The following is a 26,622-nucleotide window of genomic DNA, read 5'->3' on the forward strand; positions in this document are numbered from 1 at the left end:
ATGGGACCCATGGTATTTTTAATTTTTTTTATCTTATAGCTTAATGGCCAACTTAATTAGGTACACCTGGTTCCAAAAAAAGCTGATACGACTCTTGACGCGTATTTTGTAGAAAATTGAGCAGTGTATTTTGAAGGATAAATACTTAATATTTACATACTGTCAATGTCACTGCCAAATCTTAAAATTTGTCAGATAGCTTATTCTGTTCCTCGGTTATTAGACTTTATTATTAATACTTTCTCCGCAACTGAGGGTATCTTATCAACTGTATTGTTTTTAAACAATAGATGATAAAATAAAAATATTGACAGTTCAAAAATGTGAACATTATTGCATTGTGTGTGGCCTAAGTTTGGGCTGAAAACTGAAATGTATTACATTTTTACAAAATTTTGGAATATGTTTAATTACGTAGACCAATTTTAACAGTTGTTTTCAATACAGATTTGAATCATCTACAAATAGTTTCTAATGTCTTTTGATGTCAAATAATTAGGGAAGCTGGAATTCAACAGTTTAGAATTTTACATTGAGTAAAATGCAAAATTGTGACGCATGTCAAAATTCTCAATGTATTTTAATTGTATTCATTTTTTTTTCGAATCCTGAGAAAGCTAATAAATATTTTTGAAAAATGTAAACTCAGAATGAAAGACTACATTATTACCGAGGGCTGAAAGTCCCTGAAAACTTCTATAATATTTATTTTAATAAGTTACAGGGCTGAAAATAAAAAAAAAAGTGTGATATTTAATTTCAAATATTTCATTCAATAGAAACTGCTTGTTTATTCTAAGGGGCTTTCCGCCCTCGGTAATAATGTAATCTTTCATCCTGCGTTTAAATTTTTCTAAAATACTTATTAGTTTTTTCATGAATCAGTTGTTTGTTGTTTGTTTATTTTATTATTTGTCTCTCATAATAAATATACTGTCAGATCAATCAAATACACTGCTCAACATGATGAAATCTTACTAAGAGTCGTATCAGTTTTTTTAGGAACCGGCTGTACATTTCTATCTGGAAAAAAGTAATCTACTAAATAAATTATTTTTCAAACTCTTTGAAACTAATTTGACAGTCAAACAGAATTTTCAAATCTGTAACCATTGACCAGTTTGACTTGACTTAATTATTTGTCAGAAGGATTGATTTTAATAAAAATAAAATTATTGACTCCATAAAAATAAAGATAATAAACAGTTATCGTATCTTATTTATTATTTTATTTATTATGCTCTACAGGCCGTGTATTTTCAATTTTAGATAATACGGTTTATACTAATAACGTATATATATTTTAATTGATTTCTATGTAAAAATCGCTGCACTATGGTTCTCCACTATATCATATTTTTCGCCTTATCTTTTCAATGTGTACCTAGTTCGTAATCCATTTGTGTGTAATTCATCGATCCTATGTTTTCCTGAAACTTTCTTGGCGTCTTTTTCTTGGTCTACCTCGTCTCCTTGTCCCAACTGGTCTTCTTAGCAGTAACGTTTTTGGCATTCTTTCCCTATTCATCCCCTCGACATGACCTGCCTACCTGATTCTTTGTGCCTTTGTGTATCTTGTTATACTTGGTTCCTTGTTAAGCATCCTTAATTCTTCATTGGTGCTTTTGCTAGTCGTCTTCTGTATCTGTATTCTTTCCCTTGAAAATAGCTCTCAGTACCTTCCGTTCTCAACTCTCTATCATTTCTTCTTCTGTTTTATTTAGCACCATGTCTCACATCCGTAGGTGACTGTTGCTCTTTTTACGGTTTTGTATATTCTGGTTATCGTCTTTCTCGATACGTACACCTGGGCCCGGATTACGTACACTCGATACGCATCGTATCCGCCATGTTTTCCCATAGCGCCTTACGGGAAAACATGGCGGATACGATTCGTATCGAGTGTTCGTAATCCCTATGCAGGTTCCAAAAAAAACTGATACGACTCTTGAAGCGTATTTTGTAGAAAATTGAGCAGTGTATTTTGAAGGATAAATACTTAATATTTACATACTGTCAATGTCACTGCCAAATCTTAAAATTTGTCAGATAGCTTATTCTGTTCCACGGTTATTAGACTTTATTATTAATCTTTATTATTAATACTTTCTCCGCAACTGAGAGTATCTTATCAACTGTATTGTTTTTAAACAATAGATGATAAAATAAAAATATTGACAGTTCAAAAATGTGAACATTATTGCATTGTGTGTGGCCTAAGTTTGGGCTGAAAACTGAAATGTATTACATTTTTACAAAATTTTGGAATATGTTTAATTACGTAGACCAATTTTAACAGTTGTTTTCAATACAGATTTCAATCCTCTACAAATAGTTTCTAATGTCTTTTGATGTCAAATAATTAGGGAAGCTGGAATTTAACAGTTTAGAATTTTACATTGAGTTAATGCAAAATTGTGACGCATGTCAAAATTCTCAATGTATTTTAATTGTATTCATTTTCTTCGAATCCTGAGAAAACTAATAAATATTTTTGAAAAATTTAAACTCAGAATGAAAGACTACATTATTACCGAGGGCTGAAAGTCCCTGAAAACTTCTATAATATTTATTTTAATAAGTTACAGGGCTGAATTGAATATTAATTTGTTTTGTTGTATAATCCACGTTTACAATAATTATGTGATCTATTTGATGTAAAAACTATCATTTAGATAGTTAATATAAAAGTTTAGATAGATTTAAAATAATATAAACATTTAGACCTTAATAATTAGTACAATTTATGAATTAACATAATATGTAATCAGTTGTTTGTTGTTTGTTTATTTTATTATTTGTATGTCATAATAAATATAATGTCAGATCAATCAAATACACTGCTCAACATGATCAAATCTTACTAAGAGTCGTATCAGTTTTTTTAGGAACCGGCTGTACTTTGACTTTAATTTGAATAATTTTTTGTTAATATTAATTTGTGAAACATCACTATTTCCCAATTAATGTGGTATAATAGAGCGGTATCAATTTAACACCTGTATTAATTTGCTCAGTGGCATACCATATTAATGAATGGACAGACCCTTAGCGTTAAAAATAGTTTTTCTTAGGGGATATGCTTCCCCTCATAACGGTGTTATTTATTGAACATAGCTAAATATGTAATTAATCATTACTAATAACTCTTGAAAAGCTTTTTTAGACATTTACAAACTTGCATTTATTACGAAAGACAAATCGTCATAACTTTCAGACATCGTATCGTACAGCAGCCAACACGCGACTAAATTTGACTACAACGAAATACAAATATGTACTTTAAATCGTAGCATAGCTGCCGCTGTTACACCGCGTATTGTGTTTTAAGCTGCCTCGACGTCGACTCGACGTGCTCCGCCTGGTGTGTCTTTGCCCTTAAAATTTAGCTAGGCTTTGCACAAAATTGAAAAAGGGAATCTACTAAACGGATATCGGCTAAACAATATCAGATATGCAGATGACACCATAGTATTTGCAGACAACCTAGAAGATCTACAAGTCCTTATAAACAAAGTCACGTATTACAGTCAATAATATGGACTCAATATAAATGTAAACACAGGCGTAAGACAAAGCTCATGATAATTAGCAAAACAAAGATAACAGAAAGTCAACTATACGTCAATCAAACCCCAGTAGAAAGAGTGGCGCACTACAATTACGTCGACGCGACACCATAATAAAAATGAAGAATAAGGGCGCGCATCGGATAAGCTAGGTTCACCTTCAATCGGATGGGGTCTTCTTCAAGAGCTTTCTTTCTTGGATGGGGATTTCTTGGTATAAAAGTAAGAATGCTACGATGCTACACATCTTTTCTGTCCTTTTTTATGGCGTTGGCTAATGGCTATATCGGAAAATACTTAATATCCCGTCGACTGACCGAGTTACAAATGAGGAGGTCTTCAGAAGAATGAAGAAGAACTGAGAGGTACTGACCACCATCAAATCTCCTAAGTTACAAGACGTCGGACCATTATGCGAAATGAAATCAGATATGTCCTCCTACAATCCATCCTGAAAGGAAAAATATTTGGAAAGCGAGGTTCAAGAAGAAGAATAACATCCTGGTTAAAGAACCTCAGAACCTGGTTCAACGTAACATAATATATGCAGCTTTTCCGCGCTGCTACAAATAGACACTACAAGAAGAAGACTAAAGAATCAGCCTGAAATTGAACGGGAATATATTGTTAAATAATTTTTATGGGGAAAATTTAGAGACTTAATTTTATGTCAAAGACCACGAGATAGTAAATTTTCATCGCCCTGTATATAGCCAACATTTGTAAATAATATGATTTAGCCGTAAGCAGTGTTTCGTGGAAAGAGGAAATGTTTAGTGGTAAAGATTCTATGAACGAACTTATACAAATTAAACAATGAACTAAAATACGGTCGGATTAGAAAGTGAATGTACTCGCGGTGTTAGTAGACAATATAATGTTTCTAAGTGGTTTCCTAGAAAGAAACGACGATAAACAATTTGTTTAGTTTTAGAATATAGGGTTTTTCTAAACTGTAAGAAAAAATTGATGAAAAAACCCTGATGAGTCACTAGAAGATTCAGGAAAAAGGTTAGTCAACCAAGGATCGGAATTGATGCCTGATATATCAACAGACGAAATCAGGAACGCATTGAGAAAAATGAAAAGAAATAAAGCTCCGGGAGAAGACAATATCGTTATAGAAGCCGTAAAGATTGGAGGAGACAAACTTTTAAACAACATAAAGGAATTGTTCAACTTAGGCCTGCACCAAAGTGAAACACCTACAAGATGGCACAGTGCACTTACCATCTTATTACACAAAAAGGGCGATCCAACAGACCTAGAAAATTACCGGCCCATAAGCCTATTAGACCACCTCTACAAGTTATTCACAAGAATAATAACAAATAGGCTGGAAACAAAATTGGATTTTTACCAACCTAGAGAACAGGCGGGTTTTAGGAAAAACTTTGGCACTAACGACCACCTACACTGCATACAAGGAATTATAGAAAAATCTATCGAATACAACCGACCATTGGTCCTGGCTTTCGTAGACTTTCGCAAAGCATTTGATACGATTGAAATTGACAGCATAATGAGAGCATTGGAGGAAAGTCGTATAGATTATCGGTACTCCAAACTGATAGCGAACATATACAATGATGCAACCATGGCCGTCCGACTACACAAAGATACCAAATCTATACAAATCAAAAGAGAAATTAGACAGGGAGATACGTTATCTCCCAAACTCTTTACGGCAGTCCTTGAACATGCTTTCAGACAATTGGAGTGGGACGCCAAAGGAATAAATGTTGACGGTGAAAGGCTCTCCCACCTACGATTCGCAGACGACATACGAGTAGTTCTTATAACAGACAACTTAAAAGAGATTAGAACTATGCTTACTGAGTTAGATGCCGCCTGTAAAAAAGTTGGTTTAAACGTAAATTTTGGAAAGACACAATACATTACAAACCTGGTACCAAGCGAAAATCCAAAAGTCGACGTCAACGAAATAGCATTGGTTCATAAATATAAATACTTAGGGCATGAAATCCAAATTGCCAGGGACAATCAAACTGCTGAATTACAGAGAAGGATTACCTTAGCATGGGCCGCATATGGAGCTCTATCAGACATCTTCAAGAGCAACTTGCCAAATTATTTGAAAAGGAAGACGTTCAACCAATGTGTGCTTCCAGTCATGACTTACGGCGCTGAAACATTATCGTTAACCCAGGCCACAGCAACGAAACTTAGAGTGGCTCAAAGAAGAATGGAACGGTCACTACTTGGACTGACTCTCAGAGACAGGGTCAGAAACGAAGAAATCAGAAGAAGGACAGGCGTCACAGATGTCATAGAGCGAGTAGCATGGCTGAAGTGGAATTGGGCGGGTCATGTAGCCAGAATGAAGGACGGGAGGTGGACCCAAAAAATTACAGTGTGGAGACCAAGAGAAGACAGAAGAAGTAGAGGTAGACCACCTACACGATGGACAGACGACGTCAAAAGGATTGCTGGGAATTGGTTGCAGAAAGCCCAAGACCGACAAAATTGGAAGAAATTAGGGGAGGCCTATGTTCAACTTTGGATGCAGAAGGGTGGATGATGATGATGAAGAAAAAATTAATTTTAATATCTCCTGGAAATTAACAAGACAGAAAATTTGTATACAACACTATTTGTTCTTAAGAAATGAAAGTAGGGATGTAATGTGTAGAGAGAATGCTTGTGATTGGCGAAGAGATTGATGGAGGGAGAATAGAGTGGTTGAGTCTCAGATTGATGAGGAAAAAAGTTGTACTGTGTAATTAGGATCGGAAGGGAGCAGTCCAGTTTGAAAAATAGTAGTTTTGTGTAAAGTGGTGAATTTGGTGGCCGTGTAAGCAGATTCCTGTTGAGCGAAGTACAATCTCCTAGTGTCCGAATAGATTCCATTTTCTGTCTGGAACGAGTAGCCGGTTTGTATCAATTTTGCACAAGATATCGAGCTGAGAAAATAATCTTGGAATTATAAAGATTGATATTGTTTGTATCGAGTGGGAGACTAAATAGAAGAGAGATTTTGAGTGAGTGCTGTTTTTTGTTTGTGAAACAGTTTGGAAGAGAAAGACCGTAGCAGCATCCGAGGAGCACGTGTGGGAGGACCGAGGACAAACACAATCTATGAGAAGAAGTAAAGAAGATAAAAAAAGGTTAGTCAGATTATTTGTGAAAAGGAGAGAGTTGTTGTATATTACATACCATTTTTTGTCAATTTAACAGTTTTCCAGCATAATTTATTCATTCATAAATTCCTAGAAGAGATAAATAATCTTTTTTTCATCCTAATCTAAACTAAAATGCCAAAAAATATTATTTATTGTATGAACTGCCCTTTTGCAAGTACATTATAGTCATAAAGCAGTTCCGGGAATATTTTTTCATTTAAAGCGGCTGGCGGCTTTCAGATGGCAACATCAAAATGAATTGATTGATTGTTCTATTGGCAAACTCTGTTCAGGACGTTATCCTAAAGCAAATTTATTTTATAATTTTCTATTATATTAGATTGTAGCCCATATAAAACGCACGTAGAACAAATAACAATAATTGTAGTAAGATGTGTTCAACGCCAGTTCACCAGTTTGAATACTTCTTGGGCTTTTCTCCTGCAACTGACGTAACTGGAGAATTAAACAAAGAGGATAACATCTTTGAATTTATAGAGAATAAACTGGAAAAATTAAATATAAATATGAATAATTTGCATGGACAGGGTTACGATAATGGAGCCAATATGCGTGGTAAAAACATTGGATTGGAGAAAAAAATCTTAGACAAATATTTTCGAGCATTTTTTATTCCATGGACTTATGAAATGGAGACCGTGACACTTACACAGTTGTCAGCCAATAGATTAAGAACAACACAGAGGGCCATCGATCGAGCTATGTTGGGAGTATCTCTGAGAGAACATATACGAAACGAGGACGTGCGGAGCAGGACAAAAGTGGAAGATGTAATTGGAGGAATTGCGAAAATGAAATGGAACTGGATTGGACACGTGGCACGGAAAAACTACGACATGTGGACGAGAAACATTGTACATTGGAGATCACGCGAACACAGTCGTAGTAGAGGAAGACCACAATAACGATTGGGTAGACGACATCAAAGCAAAAGTGGGGAGAAACTGGCACCAAATGGCACAAAACAGAGAAGAGTGGAGAACTCATGGGGAGGCCTTTGTCCAGGAGTGGATTCAAACAGGCTGAAGAAGAAGATTTTCTATTCCTCGTTTTGCGCATAGTTTAGATCTGGTGGTGAATGGTGCAGTAAAGGTAAGGTTTGATTCGGTGGAGTTTTTTAATACTGTAGATACAGGAACTATATATATTTTTTTCTTCTTCGAATATTAGATGGATTATTAAACCTATATTATCTCTGGAATTGTCATTTAAAATAAATTTTCATTTTAAGATTTTGGATGCTGCCATAACAGCAATTAAAGAACGGTTCCAATTACTTCAACAGCACACAGACATTTTTAGTGTAATATGGCATAACCAAAGTTAAAAACGGTGATGAACTTAAAACCAAGTGAGAGAAAGTGTATCAAACCCTTATACAGATATAAACAGCTCAGAGACTGACATTAGTGCAATCGATTTATATAATATGAAGAAATTAAAGCTATTCAACCATATTTTACCACAGCCTAGTGATATTCTTAAATACATTTACGAAAATAACCTTATATCATCAATTCCAAACTTAACTATAATCGTACGTATATTAGGAGGAAGTGTTAAAAGGGGGCGGCAAATATTAAGTTGCACACGGGCGGCCAACACCTTAGCGGCGGCCCTGACAACAGAATAAAGTTTTAGCATACATTTTGAATCTTATATTTATGGTATAATAGTATAGTATAATATAGTATAGTATATAAATAAATAATATTTGTAGAATTTACATGTTTTTGAGTACACTTATTTTCCTTGTTTTGTCCTGGATGTAGTGAGCAACGAGAAATTGTAGAAGCCACAAACTAAAGTAAAATCAATTAGCCCTGAGAATATTTTTTATTGGAAAGTTTTATTAAGAGCGTACAGTAGCGATCAACAGGTAGCCACAAACGCGATCCAAGATTGCGCAAGTTCTGCGAACTTTCAAAAGTGAGGCAACAGTGCGTCGTTAATTCGACACTGACAGTGACGTTTATACTATCAAAAACAATAATTTTTATAGACATAGGCGCGAAATGTTGCCAAGTCAGTGACGTTCGATTTCTTGTTATAAAAAAATCGATTTTTAGTAGTTCCCATGTGACACAAAATCTAGGCACGGGATAAAAAAGTTTATTTGAAGAAAGTGTATTTTTTTGTCTTTCTTAATGGCGGTACAGGCTCCTTTTTTCAATATTTTATTTAGTTATAGAGTAATTTCCACATACTAACATATTTCTGAAATTGGGCTCTGTACCGCCATTCTTTATTATATTACGAATATGTGTGCCAAATATCTCGACAAAATATTCAAAATTAGAGCCGCAATCTTGGAACGCGTTTGTTGCTACCTGTTGATCGCTACTGTTTGCTCTTAAATTTTGGTTTTGTTTCCATGAGTAGTAATTAGTACTCATGTAATTAGTAGTAATTAGTAGTAATAGCATAATAATATTGATGGAAATGTTTCTCTTTGATAATTTAAGCATATTTCTTCATTAGTATAAAATTTTCTATTACTTTTAGGCTCGAGTACTTATATTTCCGGAAGGAACCAGAAACGGCGGTCTAAAACTGCTACCCTTCAAGAAGGGTGCTTTCCATTTAGCCATAGCCGCACAATGTCCCATCCAACCTGTGGCTGTATCGAGGTTTACCTTCTTAGGAAAGAATAAATTTACCTCAGGTAAATACAACAAGTAATTTGACTTCGTAAATACCAGGTCTTCACCCAACGTGACCGGAGGTAGAACTGGAAGACGATATTTGAACTCTTCGTGTAATTTTGTGTCGACTGATATACGATTTCACTCATTTTGAGTCATTTTTGACAAACTTCCGGTCGTAACTTTTTAACCGGAAATGACATGAAAACCGGAACTAAATATTCGAGCTCGACTTTTCAATACGCGATGATTGATATATCACATGTGGCACTTAGTCGGCTTAGGGACACAAAATTGTATCTCAGAAATGACTACTTTTCAGCAGAGCTTATTTAAGGTTTTTAAAAAAGTGATTTGCATTCTGTAATGATCTGTAGTGTATTCTTAAGTTTTTTGTTCCGAATTATTAATTTTAGAAATGTTTACTTTAAGGTAATACAATCATACCCAACAATGGGTAAATTATGTTCTCAAAATAACAACATTTAGATAAAAAGTGGTAGAGATACATTTTTGTGTCCCTAAATGAAACGTCTACTATTATAGAGATTTACTGTTGGGATCAGTAATTTATTTGTAATTCTTTGTTGCTATAGTATTATAATCTAATTTTACAAATAAGGGTTACCCAATTTTCTAATAATAATAATAAAAGTAATAATCATAATTCATAATCATAATAAACGACAGATGCCGATATGGATGTCAAGCCCAAGAAACCATCCAACATATTACAGGGGGCTGTCAGGCATTTGCTGCAACTGAATACAAGGAACGGCATGACGCAGTGGGAAAAATCCTTCATCAGGAGATAGCTATCAAGCTAGGACTTCTCCAAACGGACCATCTCCCATATTATCAATACGTCCCTGAGAGTATATTTGAGGATGGCAACTACAAGCTATACTGGGATTGCACTGTGCTCATAGACCAAACAGTGGCACATAATAGACCAGATCTCGTACTAGTTAATAAATTAGCCAGACAAACAACACTAATAGCGATACTTAACAACAATAATCTACGTAGTAAATTTACTGAAAAGATCGCCAAGTACAGAGATCTGGAAATTCAAACACGAAGACAATGGAGAATGCAAAGTACCCAGACGATACCTATTGTTATGTCTACTACTGGAGTCATTCCGAAGAACCTCCTCGAAAGCATAAAAAGGCTGGGTCTAAATGAACATATTTACAAGACCATGCAGAAAGCTGTACTACTCGCAACGCCTAGATGTGTACGAAAATTTTTAGGAGATATACCTGCATACCAAGTCACCTAGGGCTCGATAACACGGAAAGAGTCCCACCAGAGCTCAATCCTTTTGATACCGAGGTATCTGGGATAAGTCAATTTTCCCCTCAGAGGGAGTGTGTGTCGCATGGCTAAATCTGGATCATAATTTATAATCAATATAGCCAGAGGAAAGATACAGCCCGGTGGATTCGGTATGCATAATGGCCAGAACATCGAGGCCAGGGGTGAAAACGATGTATACAAATATCTTGGAGTAAAGCAGGCGCGGAAAATTGACCATAAGCAAATGAAAACTGAGATAACTACTGAATTTATTCGAAGGATAAAACAGCTGTTTCGTTCACAGCTTAACAGTAAAGATTTGTTTAAGGCACTAAACACCTACGCTTGTTTCGCGCTTAGCTATTCATTTGGTATTATTAAGTGGACAAAAACAGATATAGAAAATCTTCAGCGAAAAGTACGAACACACCTCACAAAGGCACAAAAACATCATCCTAAAAGTGCAGTAGAAAGAACGACATTACCGCGGAATCTAGGAGGAAGAGGACTTATGGATATAGGTGAGCAATTAGATAAACAAATTGCTAATTTAAGAACTTATTTTCAAATGCAAGCTGAGACATCTACTCTACATCGCGCTATTTGCGCAGTAGATGACACAACACCGATCAAACTGAGGGAACCAGAAATGCGCATAAACCACCTCACTAAAGACGAAAAAATGCGCACCTGGATGGGTAAACCTCTACACGGGCGACATCCCAATGAGGTCAGCCAAGACTATGTCGACAATACAGCGTCGAACTATTGGTTGACATCAGGAAGGATGTTCCCTGAAACGGATGGATCATTACTGGCCATTCAGGATCAGGTTATACCAACCAGAAATTAATTGAAATATATCGTCAAAGACCCTCAGGTTCACAACGACAGATGCCGATATGGATGTCAAGCCCAAGAAACCATCCAACATATTACCGGGGGCTACTAGGCATTTGCTGCAACTGAATACAAGGAACGGCATGACTCAGTTGGAAAGATCCTGCATCAAGAGATAGCTATCAAACTGGGACTTCTCCAAACGGACCATCTCTCATATTATCAATACGTTCCTGAGAGTATGCTTGAGGAAGGCAACTACAAGCTATACTGGGACCGCACTGTGCTCACAGACCAAACAGTGGCACATAATAGACCAGATCTCGTACTAGTTAATAAATTAACAAGACAAACAACACTAATTGATGTGGCGATACCTAACAACAATATTCTACGTAGTAAATTTACTGAAAATATCGCCAAGTACAGAGATCTGGAAATTCAAATACGGAGACAATGGAGAATGCAAAGTACCCAGACAATACCGATTATTATGTCTACTACTGGAGTCGTTCCGAAGACCCTCCTCGAAAGCATCAAAAAGCTGGGTCTGAATGAACATCTTTATAAGACCATGCAGAAAGTTGTACTACTCGCGACGGCCAGAAGTGTACGAAAATTTTTGGGAGATACACCTGCATACCAAGTCACCTACAGTCGGAAAAATGAAAGAATACCCATGAACGAACATACAAAACACGCTGTATTTTCCTGTCACCGTGTCACAAAAAAAATTGGCCAGCGCAAGTACATGTAATAATTATTGTTACATGTACTTGCACTGGACAATTTTCTTTGTGACACGGTGACAGGAAAATACAGCGTGTTTTATATGTTCGTTCATGGGTATTCTTTCATTTTTCCGACTGTAGGGCTCCATAACATGGAAAGAGTCCCACCAGAGCTGAATCCTTTTGATACCGTAGGTATAGTATTTTTACTACAAAAGCGATATTACGTAGGTCAAAATTTGTGACGTAAGAGAACTGTCAAAACATTAGAATGTGACTTTTCATTATTGCCATGTTTATAATGAATGCAATAATGAAATATAATGCAATAATGAAAAGTCACATTATAATGTTTTGACAGTTCTCTTACGTCAAAAATTTTGACCTACGTAATCGCTTTTGTAGTAAAAATACTATATCTGGGATGAGTCAATTTTCCCCTTAGAGGGAGTGTGAGACGTATGGCTAAATCTGCATAATAATAATTAATAACAATACTAATTGATGTGGCGATACCTAACAACAATAATCTACGTAGTAAATTTACTGAAAAGATCGCCAAATACAGAGATCTGGGAATTTAAATACGAAGGCAATGGAGAATGCAAAGTACCCAGACGATACCGATTATTATGTCTACTACTGGAGTAATTCCGAAGACCCTCCTCGAAAGCATAAAAATGCTGGGTCTGAATGAACATATTTATAAGACCATGCAGAAAGCTGTACTACTCGCGACGGCCAGAAATGCATTTTCATGCCAGACACCTGCATTCCAAGTCACCTAGGGCTCGATAACATGGAAAGAGTCCCACCAGAGCTCAATCCTTTTGATACCTAAGGTATCTGGGATGAGTCAATTTTCCCCTTAGAGGGAGTGTGAGCCGTATGGCTAAATCTGGAAAATAAATAAAAATAAAGAAAAAACACACACACAAAAGAGGGCCCAAACCTCCGAGGTGTTGAACCGGATTTATGTGTTAAACCTAATTAGCTAGCCACTTACTTAAAACCTTTTGAAAAATGGCACATGGCAGAATATATAAAAATGCGAAGGATAAGTATCATGGACGTATATATATATATATATATATATATATATATATATATATATATATATATATATATATATATATATATATTTGTTTTATTGACTACAAAAAGGCATTTTATAGTCGATAATCATCTTGAACATAACCATTTTCAAAAAGATGTCTTAGATGATACACTGATACAGGCTTGAAAATAATATTATAGTTTATATTACAACCAAACTGTCAACATTAAAGTGGATAACCAGTTGACAGAGGCAGTCTCCATAGATAGGGGAGTGGGACAATGATGCATTCGTTGTTGGTAGGTTGCTCCATCCTTCAAGATCAGCTTTTACTAGCCGTGAGGTGTTTTGTGGATTATCCTGGCGAGCTCTAATTTTTCTTTTAAGCATATCCCACAAACTATCTATGGGGTTAAGCTCGGGTGAGCAAGCAGGCCACTCCAAACAAGGGATACCTTCTGCTTCAATGATGTCTCTAGTCACTCTAATGGTATGTGGAGGTCCATTATCATGCACGAAAATTAAATTTTCTCCTGTTGCACCTCTCCAGAGCCTAACTACAGGTTATAAACATACCTGTGAGCAGTCAAAGTTGATCGGATGAAAATTAAAGGAATTTTTTTACGGATCACAATTCTTCTCCAGAACATTACACTTCCTCTTGTATATTTGTGAACATATCTGATGGTTTTCGTTCTTGCTTGTCTTCCTCGGCCTCTAAGTACACGATTTCGTGGGTCATCTGATTTTACACAAATCCTGACTTTTTCTAAAAATAGCACATTTTGTCAATTCCCAATGTACAAGGTTTGGTGATGAAGACACCAATTTAGGCGATCAATCTTGTGCTGCCTGGATAACTCGGGAACCCATAGCTGTCTCCTGCTGTATACTTCTTGGCACGAACTCTTCTTCTTATCGTTTCAACTGAAACAGTTACACCTGCAGCTTTCAAAAGCTGCCTTTGGAGCTGCAGGTGAGAAATGGTTGGGTGTCTTTCAGCTGAATGGACAATTAAACGATCGTGGCGAGCCGTTATTACTATTTTGGCGACTTTCCCTTGCTTTATTTTTAAGCTTTCCTAGTCCTGTTACCTAGCATAAGTTTTGGACAGAACGCCCTGTGTTACGCGTAGCTCTACAGCTATGTCTCTCTGAGAACATTACTTCACAAGACCAATAATCTTTCCCCGTTGTAAGTTCTATAACCCCACATGACGCATATTTTCGTTTTTGGACGCAAAAGTTAGTTTATTTATTTTCGTTCTATTTGAAACTTAAGCAAATAACCTATACCGTACCGAGTTCTACTATCTGATTGTCATATAGATTTAACCCACGAGGAAAAAAATTCCTGTAGTTGGCTGTATATCATTTATTACAAAAAACCATAAAATCCTTTATAAAAGGTATATTTGTTAAAATCCCTATACAGGGCAGCATCACAGAACAAAACTAGTTTTCGATCGGATGACCGATCGAGGTTATGGTTATACTCACGTGAATCTAACATGCTAACCACCAAAGTAAAAAATATTTGGGTAAAAACCCTTTACAAATAATCCGTCATAGGAACATAGAAAAATGATGTGAATTTAAACATGGATGTTTAAAATATCCAATGTTTCATGCTCTAGGTACCATTGAGCTCGAATCTGACTTGTTCACATCATGACTGTATGGTAGCAAGTGGCTCTGACAGCGGAAATTCTGAAGGATGACATGACAGAAATGACAGTTCCACAGGAAGTTAGAATTGCTTAAAGCTTGTTAAATTACGAACAGTGCCAACAGTCCGTCACTCTCACTGTGATAAATAATCCGTTAAAATGAAAATAAACTTGTGATGTAATAGTTAGAATGTTTTCCGCTATCAGAGCCACTTGTTACCATACAGTCATGATGTGAACAAGTCAGATTCGAGCTCAATGGTACCTAGAGCGTAGTACATGGAATATTTTAAACATCCATGTTTAATTTCAAATTTTATTTCTATGTTCCTATGACGGATTAATGGTAAAGGGTTTTTACCCAAATATTTTTTACTTTGGTGGTTAGCATGTTAGATGCACGTGAGTATAACCATAACCTATAACTTTTAAAATCGTAGTCAAAATTTTAAATACTTTGCATTATCGTATCAGGTTATACACATTTTAGGTAAACACTGATGATGATCGGTCATCCGATCGAAAACTAGTTCTGTTCTGTGATGTTGCCCTATATAGGGATTTTAACAAATATACCTTTTATAAATGATTTTATGGTTTTTTTCTTATAGATTTGTTTATTTTCAATAAAAACCTTTATTCTTCGCAACAATAACAAGTTTTTTCAAAAGAAATTAATATTACTTTGTATTTATGTATGTGTGTGCATGAGTGTATAATTTATGTGCGCATATATACATAATATAATAAATAGTAGTATCCCGTTTTATACCGCTTACGCGGCTTTGGTATTATAGCAGGGTAGTCTGCTATATCTAGGGCCTACACTATACAAGGAAGGTAGCAGGGCCAGTGCTACGCTTCAACCGCCTATTATTACTCCTGGTTTTACCCAAGGTACTCATTTTTATTTAGGCTGAGTCGACCTGAGGCCTCTAGACATTTTAAAAATGTCTAGATGTTCTCGCCGGCGTCGCTAGGATTTGAAGCATGGCCTACCAGCACACTAATCACACATTCTACCGCTGAGCTACGCCGGCCCAAATACATAATATCCTTGTATTTAATATTGTAGTAAATAGTGCAGACCTGGATCCCGCGTACCAAAAAAAAGTTTATTAATAGCAAGCTGAAAATTTGTTAATATCTTAACGGTGTTTGGTCAGACAAACTTTGATATACGGGAACACTGGAACAGGAGAAGTTTTAATTGTGGAACAATTTACAGGTTTTGAACGTCAGACTACGAAAACGTCACATGTATTTTGTCGGACAGAACTTCCAATTGATTGGTTACACTTTCATTAATTCATATCATTAATATTTGTCGGACAAACATTTTTTCATATATTTTATAAAGTTTTCTATTGAAAAAACTTTAAAACAACGTGCTAGTTTTCACAATCATAGACTTGTAAGGACTTGTTCCATAATTAAAATCACGTTCCACAAATAAAACTTCCCCTGTTCCAGTGTTCCCATACATCAAAATGTGTCCGACTAGACACCGTTAAGCCCTTAACAAATTTTTAACTTGCTATCAATCAACTTTTTTTTTGGTGCTCGGGATCCAGGCCTATATTTATTATCTATCGTGGCTGAATGGATCAAGGAATCTAAAGCCACATAAGAAAAGTATTTTGCTTGTGCACCATCAAATACCTATTTTCTTTTTTAGGAGAAATTAAGATTAAGATTCTTCCCGCGATTTCTACAAAAAATTTGACAACAGAAGACATTCCAAGATTAATTGATGAGACTTACGAACTAATGTCAAAAACTGTGGACGAAATCACTCAGTAAAAACCATAGTGCCATAAGGAAAAGAATTGGATGTGGATTATTTTTTAGAATGTGTGTAAGTGAGAAATACTTGTGGGGTGCCACTTAGAATTTTGAACTTGTACTACGCAATGTTAACATCTATTGATGTCAACACAACTTTTAAATGGAGTAAAATATTTGGTTTTAAAAAAGTTTTTTTTAGCTTTAACTTTAGATAAAAAATTTGGAAAAACACATCGTGTTTTTCCATATTTGCTTTAAATAGATACCTCTTTTAACGTCAATATGTTCTTCATTAGTTAAAATGTTAATTTTTTGACTATAAACGTTCATTTTTGCGAGTAAGTCTTTAAATTTAAGTGGTGCCCTTTGGTTTGACTTATTTTTAAGATGTGAGATACACTTATACAGTATTTTGTATAAGATAATATCAAATATGTTTTATAATAATTACAAATGTTTTGTAGGTATATTAGATATTTATATTTTGTTTTATTTATTGTTTTGGTACGTTGTTCTACCTCTTTAGTAATAAAAGGTTAAGTACTGTAGTCGTTTTATTATATGTTAGCGAACAAAAATGATCAGTGGTGGTACTAAAGTTTTAGTTGAGGTTTATTATAGTCTTCTCCATTCTCGGTTTACCACGTCAATTTTCCTCGTCCATGCCATCCCTCCTATACAACCGGAAGATCCTCTTATCTTGTTTCATGCAGGTAGTATAACTACGAAGTTCACCCTGTAGGAATACTGGAAAATAGAATTTGACAAGATGTTGGTATGTAATAGAAGGGGATGTTTTCGTGTTACATAATTTGAAGAACATGTCCTCGGTTGCTCAGTACGGAAGATATATGGGACGTTATTAATATTCTCTTATTAGCTTAGAAATAGAAAAAAAAAAGTAGAAAAATCAAATAAAAAGAAATAAAATATTGGGCGCCACTGGTTTCCTTATGGGAACCAAACATATACAAAAATATAAACATTAAAGAAAAGATAGCTCAAATCAAAAATTAACAAAAACATAGTCAATACAAAATATATAAAATACTTTTACATAAATGCAAATATGGCGTGACTTACCTTATCTATGTCTTTACTCAGCCAATTCTTTGTTGCACTTAAGAAACAAGAGAAAGGGAAAAGACAATGATAAAATAGTATTTTGCAATGAATCAAACAATATTGAAACAAAATAAAATTAAATTAAAAAGAACTGTGATCTCTTACGGATTTACAAAAAGAGATCATGTTGCATAGTTTATATAAAGATCCAGCATTTATTTTCATTGAAACAAATCGGCACTGCTCGAACAAAATATTGAAGAAACTTATTATTTCTTTAGTATATTAAACTGGATCAAAAATACAAAAGCTACTTCATGCTTCAACGGTAATGTTAGAAACTGCTAACACAAAAACAAACTTTTAACTATCTTCTGAATAATTCCTTGATAACTAACAGTACAGTAACCTTCCTAACTGTAGCGAAAATGCCGGAGTCCACGTCCTGATCCGCCATGTATGCCGGGTTGAGCTAAGCTACAAGCATTAGCCAGCCGGCCAAAGAAACTTAACTTACAACTACATCTTGAACGAACTTCACTTGATCGAACTCTCGAATCCAAAACTTGAATCTTCAACGGCTCAAAACCAGACTGAATATACCGATCTCCCCAACTCAATCTCTCAAAAATTTAAACGCCCTTCCAAAATCATTCCATTTCCCCATCAATAATCCTCAACAACCAATCATAGACTTAAGACACTTCCTTAATTAAAATCTTCACAAATAAGAAATCACTTAGACATATTCTTAGCCACACCTTCCATGTCCATAAAAAACATTCAATCCAATCATGAAGAGAATAAACAAAACGGATTTCAATAGTTCGTACGACCTCTTTCCCATGAAAATGTCAATTCTAAATGTTTTTTTTTTCTCAGACAAGTCAGCAAAAATACATCTGGACTCTTATCGCCACTTAAACATTCCACAGTTCCTACTGTCTCCAAAAGTAATTAGTTCTTTGTCGGCGAGCTTCCAAGTAAGCACCACTGAGACATTCAAACACAATTACGTCATATTCTGCATAAAAACAGACTATTTTTCTCAGTATAGTAAACAACTCGAGGTCCCTCAGATAAAAGAGATATGAATATCCATGAGAATCGATATCGAATCACGTAATACATCTCTGAAGTTATAAACTTGTGAGAATTCGACAATTATCTAAAACACAAACATGATTTTAACGAATTTAGAATACAAGGTGAAGCGAAAATGTTAGTGATTTTCGCACCGTTACAGTAGAAATGCAAGAAAGAAAGAAATGATTAATTTCCTTATCATACCTAACCTAATCTAACGCGCAAAATTTCCAAAAACATACCTTGGTGTTTGTATGTTGATGATTGATGTTATTAGGTCCCCCTAACGTTGTAAATTACATTGGCGAGTTGTTCACGGTCTTCTGCAAATCAGAATAGTTGTTGTTTATTGCGTATTTCTATGTCAAATCGCGAATGTTCTTGTACTATGATATCTGCTTCCTTCCAAGTCTTCTGATGTCCTCGATTTTATCTTTCGTAATAAACTGAAGGATTCTGTGCCTGTCTCCTCCGAATCAATGGATCAATGTATACATTTTTTCTTATTTTATTAGTTTTTTACGAGTCGAGGTCTGGATGCTATGTAACAACACTAAGCAAATGATCATTATTTGACTAACTCTGGGTTTAAACTGTGGTTACAGAAGAATGATTTATCTCTTGACTTGGATCTAGCAACTGCTATAAAGTAACTAGATCTAGCATCCCATATATTGAAAGGAGTAACTCTCTCAATAGTTTAGTTTGGTAATCTTTCTGTAGTAAACCATGGTTGTTAGGTTAGAGATTAAATATCATAAATGTTGTCTTAGAAGCATTCGTTTTTAGACCTACTTCTCTTCCTATCATGTTTACGAAATCAAATAAGTCTGGAAGGTACTGGAGACGATTGCACACGATAACAGTGTCATCAGCATATCTAAGATCATTAATCAGTTTAACATTGATTTCCTTCAAACTTTAAAATTATAGGTCCATAGTGGAATAATTGCTTTGTTCGGCTTGAATGTGCTGGCACAGAGATGCATGGACATGAATCAGGATATGTACTTATGTTTTGTAGACTTTGAAAAGGCATTTGATGAAGTTCAACATAAAAAGCTTGTAGATATATTAAAAATCAAAAATATTGACAGTCGTGACATGAAAATTATATCTAATATATATTGGAATCAAACTGCCAAGGTAAGAGTTGACAACCAGGACACCCAAGATATCAAAATACAGAGAGGAGTCCGTCAGGGTTGCGTGCTGTCTCCACTACTTTTCAATGTCTACAGTGAAGCGGTATTTCAAGAAGCGCTCTCAAATTCAATAGAAGGTATATCTATCAATGGAGAAGTTTTGAACAACCTACGTTTTGCAGACGATACAGTAATAATAACAGATAACAACAATGATTTACAGAACGTTATGCAACGCCTTAATGAACGCTGTCATGAGTACGGACTGAAGATGAATTTAAAGAAAACTAAATGCATGATCATAACTAAATCAGCACAAGTAAACATCCAATTAACTATTGAAGATACTGTGATTGAGAGTGTGGATAACTACAAATACTTAGGAACATGGATAACATCAAATGTAGACCAAACCAAAGAAATTAAGACACGTATTGAAATAGCACGTGCATCATTCATTAAACTTAAAAAGTTTCTTTGTTGTCGGGATATAAGGTTAGAACTACGTCTAAGGATGCTTCGATGTTACGTGTTCTCTACTCTTCTTTACGGCTTGGAAGCGTGGACGTTGAAACAAGTCCATTTGAATAAGTTGGCCGCCTTTGAATTTTGGTGTTACAGAAGAATCCTACGAATATCATGGATTCAAAGAATGTCGAACGTGGAAGTAACTAGAAGGATAGGAAATCAACCGGAAATAATACTAACTATCAAAAGACGAAAACTTGAGTACTTGGGACATGTGATAAGAGGGCAAAAATACTCATTATTACAGCTTGTTATGCAAGGCAAAATCCGAGGAAAGCGAAATGTGGGAAGACGAAGAACATCCTGGCTTAAGAACTTACGGGAATGGTTCGAATGCAGTAGTGCAGAGCTATTTAGAACGGCAGTCAACAGGGTCCGCATTGCTATGATTATTTCCAACCTTCGATAGAAGATGGAACTTAAAGAAGAAGAAGTGGAATAATTCAGTAATATAATCACTCCATGCTTCAAGTATTTCAACTCCCCTCACATATCAGGATATCCCCTCACATTTCAACTCCCCTCAGGATGGAACCTTGCGAATATATCTTCCCTTTCTCTTACATCCTTTCTTTCACCCGATTTTCATACGTTCAGTAACCGTCTTAGGGCCAAACCAGACGGGACACTCTGCAGCACTACTCTGTCGATTCACAAAGCAGCTTCCGGTGATTGACCGTGGGTTCTTATGTGAAGTGGACGTCGCACCCCAGACGAGCGACTGTGGCCATCCACAGTCGCCGAGCCTCACTGCTAGTGGCGTCCACTAGTGGCAAACGCCATTCAGACGGACCACTTTTGTAGCTGCCACAAATATTGACTAGAGTTTACACGGTGAGCACGTAAAATGAATTTTGATTCCGAAAGATTTTAATTGAATTCCAAAACAGGCTATATGGGATATAAGAACCCGAGGGTATAGTTATAGGGCATTGAAAGGAAAAGCGTGGGACGAGATCTTTGAATTATTTGTTCCTGATTTTAAAGAAGGTAGCCCTATCGAAAAGAATAAATCCGGTAAGCAATATTTTCTATATTTATATTTACATTCTATTATACATTCTGACGAGAAAGAAGACTTTCCTCGTCTGAATCCATCATTGAACTGAACAAAACAAATACTCACAATTTTGTTTGTTTATTTATGTTAAATAGTGGGGTCCCATCCTCTGCCAAAAAAAGGTTTTATTGTTTGTTGTAGAAAACAAAACGATAAGATATCAGTTAAAAGAGGGTTGCAAGTTACCACGTTTACATATTTAACGTCATCATCTCCTTAAAAACAGGACCTCGTTCACTCAGTTGTAATGGGAATCTAAAGTTGTGCTCACTACGGAGAGCAATGGATTTTATCCTCGCTCCGACCCTTGCTCCTTGGTATTTATATTCGTTATATTCGTGAATTCTCGTATTTAAAATAATGTATTTATTTTAAATGCGAGAATTCACGAATATAAATACCAGGGAGCAACGGTCGGAGCGACGATACAATCCATTGCTCTCCGTAGTGAGCAAACCCTTACTATTTGTGTGTGTTTTGTGTGTTGAAAATTGTATCAAACTATTTTACGGCTGTAGGATACCAGATGTACTGGTTCATTTTTCATGTGCTTCTTTCTGTGATATAGCTGCTTTTGTCTGGTTCTTCTTAATTCCATTTATAGAGTTTATTGGTATTTTTTCAAAAGCGTTGAAATTTTATAAAATATTTAAAACTATGGGCATTACAAACACTGACTTTGACGAACACACTTTTTTTAAAAGATTATTAGCCGGCCAGTTTTTAATGATTTGAACAAGCTTACTTTTTTTCTTACTCATTACTCATTACATTAAACGTCGCACCCTTCCAAACGATCCACTTCGAAGCCTAGTCGCCGGCACTAGAAAATCCCCTGTTTCAGCCACTCTGTAGATCCACAGAGTAGCGCTGTAGAGTGGCTGATTTGGCCCTTGCCCTTATCTCGCTCTGATACGATCACTACAAATAAAAACCGAAACGGTCAAGTTGTAGCTTACACCGTACACCCATCCTTCTGTTTCACATCACTTTGCATTCATCTCCGTAATGTTCTCATCGCGCCCAATAGGTACAGGAGCGCGATAAGCTATCCCACATACATTGATCTCAACTTTCACACGCACACCTTTATGCTAATATACTTCCTTTGACCAAACCAAACCTTACATCCAATACCATTAATTTACTCCTACTACTCAATCACCTCTCGATCTTGATCTAACTTTCTCTCCTTTCGCTCCTTTTTCACAACCTCGTGAATTGTTGCCCACCATCTCTCATCAACAATCATATGATCCACCTTACCTCCACCAATTCGCACCTGAACCTAAGCTCAAGCATTATCTCTAACACATCTAGCTCTCTCCCACACACCAATATTGTAGGTATATGACGAAGTGTCCTCATCTTCCCTGTAATACAGACATCCCAGGCAACCAAGTGACGTCAATAACGTCGAGGAAACGTCAGTTTTTGGTTGAATATATCACGTGTTTGAACATTACGTTGTATAAACGTCTTTTGTAGGTGATTTTAAATACGTAAGATTAATGACGTTAAAATACCTTTAAAAACAGGTTTTCATTTCAGACAGCCCAAGTCTCACATCACAAAAATGGGAGAAGTTTAAAGAGGTAAGGCTTATAATGTTTAATGTTATATTTTGACATTGACTCCAAACTTCATTTATTGTTTATAGGTACCTGCGTGCTTTGTGTGGCAAAATAAGACCCCAGGCAACCAAACGACGTTTTTATAACGTACATAACACGTCATAAAAATGACCAATTGACGTGTTTCTATGACGTAGTACCGACGTTGAAAATCACGTGTATTTGTTTCATCGATTTGACGTCATAATTGTGACGATTTTAAAACGTCTAAAAGGTGACGACTTTTACACGTCGGTAAAATCACGTCTTTAATACTTTCAAAAAGTGACCTCTTTCACATGTTTCAAAATAGGTAGTATAAAAAATAGGTAACATGAAACCTATAGGTCTACGTTCCATGTGTCGATGAAGATAATATACTACCATTTGTTTAAGATCGCTTGTGCATTAGAAGCAATCTAACATTGATTCCGCATGATTGTAGCAGCCCTCGCATTATAGAATTTTCACTATTTATATAAGTATACCCTTACTGTGTCAAAACTGAAAAAACATACAAACTAATAAATAATTTATTAACAAATTACTCGATAAAACTCGATAACACATAATTAGTTCATTAACAGAAAATAAACATAACCTCAAACAGTTGTCAAGAAGAATACTGCATTAAACTAAACTCACTGAACAAAAACGAATACAAATCTCTTAATTAACACGTTTCTTCAACTAAATATTTAAACGAAAAGTCTTATTTTATCACACAAGACACAAACCACGTAAACAATAAATGAGAAATTTCTTATGAAAATTATTTAACGAAAATGTTTGGAGTAATACAAACAAGCTCCTCGCAATTTTGTGACGTCAGACTTAACTGTCTAAAATGAAAACGTTTTTTAAGCGTTATTTTCACGTCATTAATCTTACGTATTTAAAATCACCTACAAAAGATGTCTATATGACGTAATTTTCAAACACGTGTATATATTCAACCAAAACTGACGTTTCCTCGACGTTATATGACGTCAGTTGGTTGCCTGGGTGTTTTGGTGTTTATTTTCTGTTAATGAACTAATTATTATGTGTTGTTCACGATTATGCTGGATAATTTGTTAATAAATGATTTATTAGTTTATATGTTGTTTCAGTTTTGACACAGTAAGTATACCTACCTATATAAAAATTGAAAATTCTATAATGTTGCATTGAGGGTATTTTAATTTGATTGTAATGCTATGCATTTTATAAAGTCTTTCTTGGTTTTACTTTTAGCCTATAAGCTAAATTTAAAACAGTTAAATGAAAAATTGCAATACCAACAATGCCCATAGGAATAATTATTATTGTGTATTTTTAAAACCATAAAATGAAAAATAATCTAAAAAAACGACATAAAAACTACGTCTTTGATATCACGTATCTAAAACGCGATAAAAATGACGTCAGTTATGGTGGGACACATTCACGTGACTTTCGACGTCGAAAAAACGTGATAAACAGACATGGTTTGGTGATAATTATGACGTCTTTTCAACGTTTTGGAAACGTTATTTGGTTGCCTGGGATCTTTTGTTGAAAGCAGAAATGTACGGAGAGAAAATGGCATAGTGAAGGTTAGGAACCTGTGCCGCCATAAACAATATATTTCTGGCTCCATTGATTATTTTTAATAAGTATTGTATTGTAACTTTCCATTTGGCTGGTGGTTGCTAGCGATTAGCATTGTGTCGTCGGCTAACTAGGTTATTAACTAATCTCCTTCTTCTTCTTTATCGTGTGCCTCATCCTTTTTAAGGACATTGGAGATCAATATGGACCATTTTACTCTATCTGCATCAGTTCTAAGAGTTCTATTATTGTTTTTCCACTCCACTGCTTTAAATTTTTTAACTAGGATATGCGGCGTCTCTCCGGTCGTCTTTTTTCGTTCCACTTTTCCTTGTATTGTATAACCAATAGCATCAACTCATACTTTACATTTCTTAGTATGTGACCAAAGTAGCTCATTTTTCTTGCCCTCATAGTGTTAAGTTTTTCTTTTTCATCCGTTTTAATGTTTCCGTGTTTGTTAGGTGTTGTGTCCATGATATTTTCCACATTCTTCAATAACATCACATCTCAAAGTGGCAAGTCTTTTTTCATAAAAAATGAATAACCATTTTCAATTTCGTTGCAACACGAAACTACAACCGCATCATCATTCCAGTTCAATCAGAGAATGCAGCAAGCACCTCTACCGGTTTCGAAACTAATTAGTATCTCTAACTATTTAGATGGGAAATAAGCCACAATTAAAGTGAAAAAATAATTTTATTAACGCAACTCATAAATATTGGCGATATCATTTTAAAGTCTTCTACTTTAAAATGTATAATATATGTCTGAATTGCCGATATAAATGAATCAGATTACAGGACAAACCCCGGCGTGCAGTCACGGATTGCAAATAACGAAATTACAGGGATGCCCTAGCGGCAACTTCTAGCAAAAGGCGTTTTCAATCTAATAGCACATAAAATAATACCAAAAATATTACTCTATATCCCACCAGATTGAAAACAATGGGAACCTTTTCTGGTTACACCTCCGAGGCTTCTAAAATTTGCAAACCATAATCGATGCTGGTGTCAAACCTGGACCCTAACCAAGGCAAATATGAATAAACTAGCTACAACAGAAAGAGCTAAGGAAAGAGCAATGTTAGGTATACGACTGTCAGATAAAAAGAGGAGCGACTGGGTAAGATCAAAAACAAAAGTCGAGGACATAACAACAAAAGTTGCCAAACTTAAATGGAGCTTTGCAGGCCACACTGTTAGACAAAAAGACCAACGTTGGAATGCCACGATACAACATTGGAGACCTTACCAAAGTAAACGACCGAGAGGAAGACCACAGATGAGATGGGTTGATGATATTAAAAGAGTAGCCGGAACGAATTGGAAATATGTTGCTCAGGATAGAGACCGATGGAAGGAGTTGGGAGAGGCCTATGTCCAAACGTGGACGATAGAAGGCTAAGAGGAAGAAGAAGAAGAATCGATGCTGAGACTAAAGAAGATGAGGGAATTTTACAATTTATAATTCACGTCCCACCTGCTCAGCGCGGTAAAGTTCCAACGAGAATGGTTCCCTTCATACTCCAATCAGAGTAAACATGTAAATCAAAAATTAATAACCATTTTCAATTTCTTTTTTCAGTTGCGTTCGTCTAATCTTTATTCCCAGTTTTTCATTACATAATATTAATCCTGTTAAAAGCGCTTCTGGACGTGTCAATGCGTCGTTTTATTTCAAGACTGATCTCATTGGCCTGAATCCCGCGTACCAAAAAAAAGTTTATTAAGAGCAAGCTGAAAATTTGTTAATAGTTTTACGTTGTTTAGTCGGACAAAC

General features: G+C 35.5%; 1 protein-coding gene across 5 annotated transcripts in view; it reads left to right on the plus strand.

The window, feature by feature from the left end:
- Positions 1–17,313, plus strand: part of LOC114328240 (1-acyl-sn-glycerol-3-phosphate acyltransferase beta) — a 70,605-nt gene extending 53,292 nt beyond the window's left edge. For all 5 annotated transcript variants that reach the window (XM_050659592.1, XM_050659589.1, XM_050659590.1 and 2 more), the window contains exons 5-6: positions 9,239–9,398; positions 16,656–17,313. In XM_050659592.1, the coding sequence (XP_050515549.1) occupies positions 9,239–9,398; positions 16,656–16,780 (285 nt within the window). In that variant the 3' untranslated portion in view covers positions 16,781–17,313. The remainder of the gene's footprint in view (positions 1–9,238; positions 9,399–16,655) is intronic.
- Positions 17,314–26,622: the final 9,309 nt, after the last annotated feature.

Source organism: Diabrotica virgifera, chromosome 8 (genome assembly GCF_917563875.1).
Source record: "Diabrotica virgifera virgifera chromosome 8, PGI_DIABVI_V3a".
Lineage (NCBI taxonomy): Eukaryota > Metazoa > Arthropoda > Insecta > Coleoptera > Chrysomelidae > Diabrotica > Diabrotica virgifera.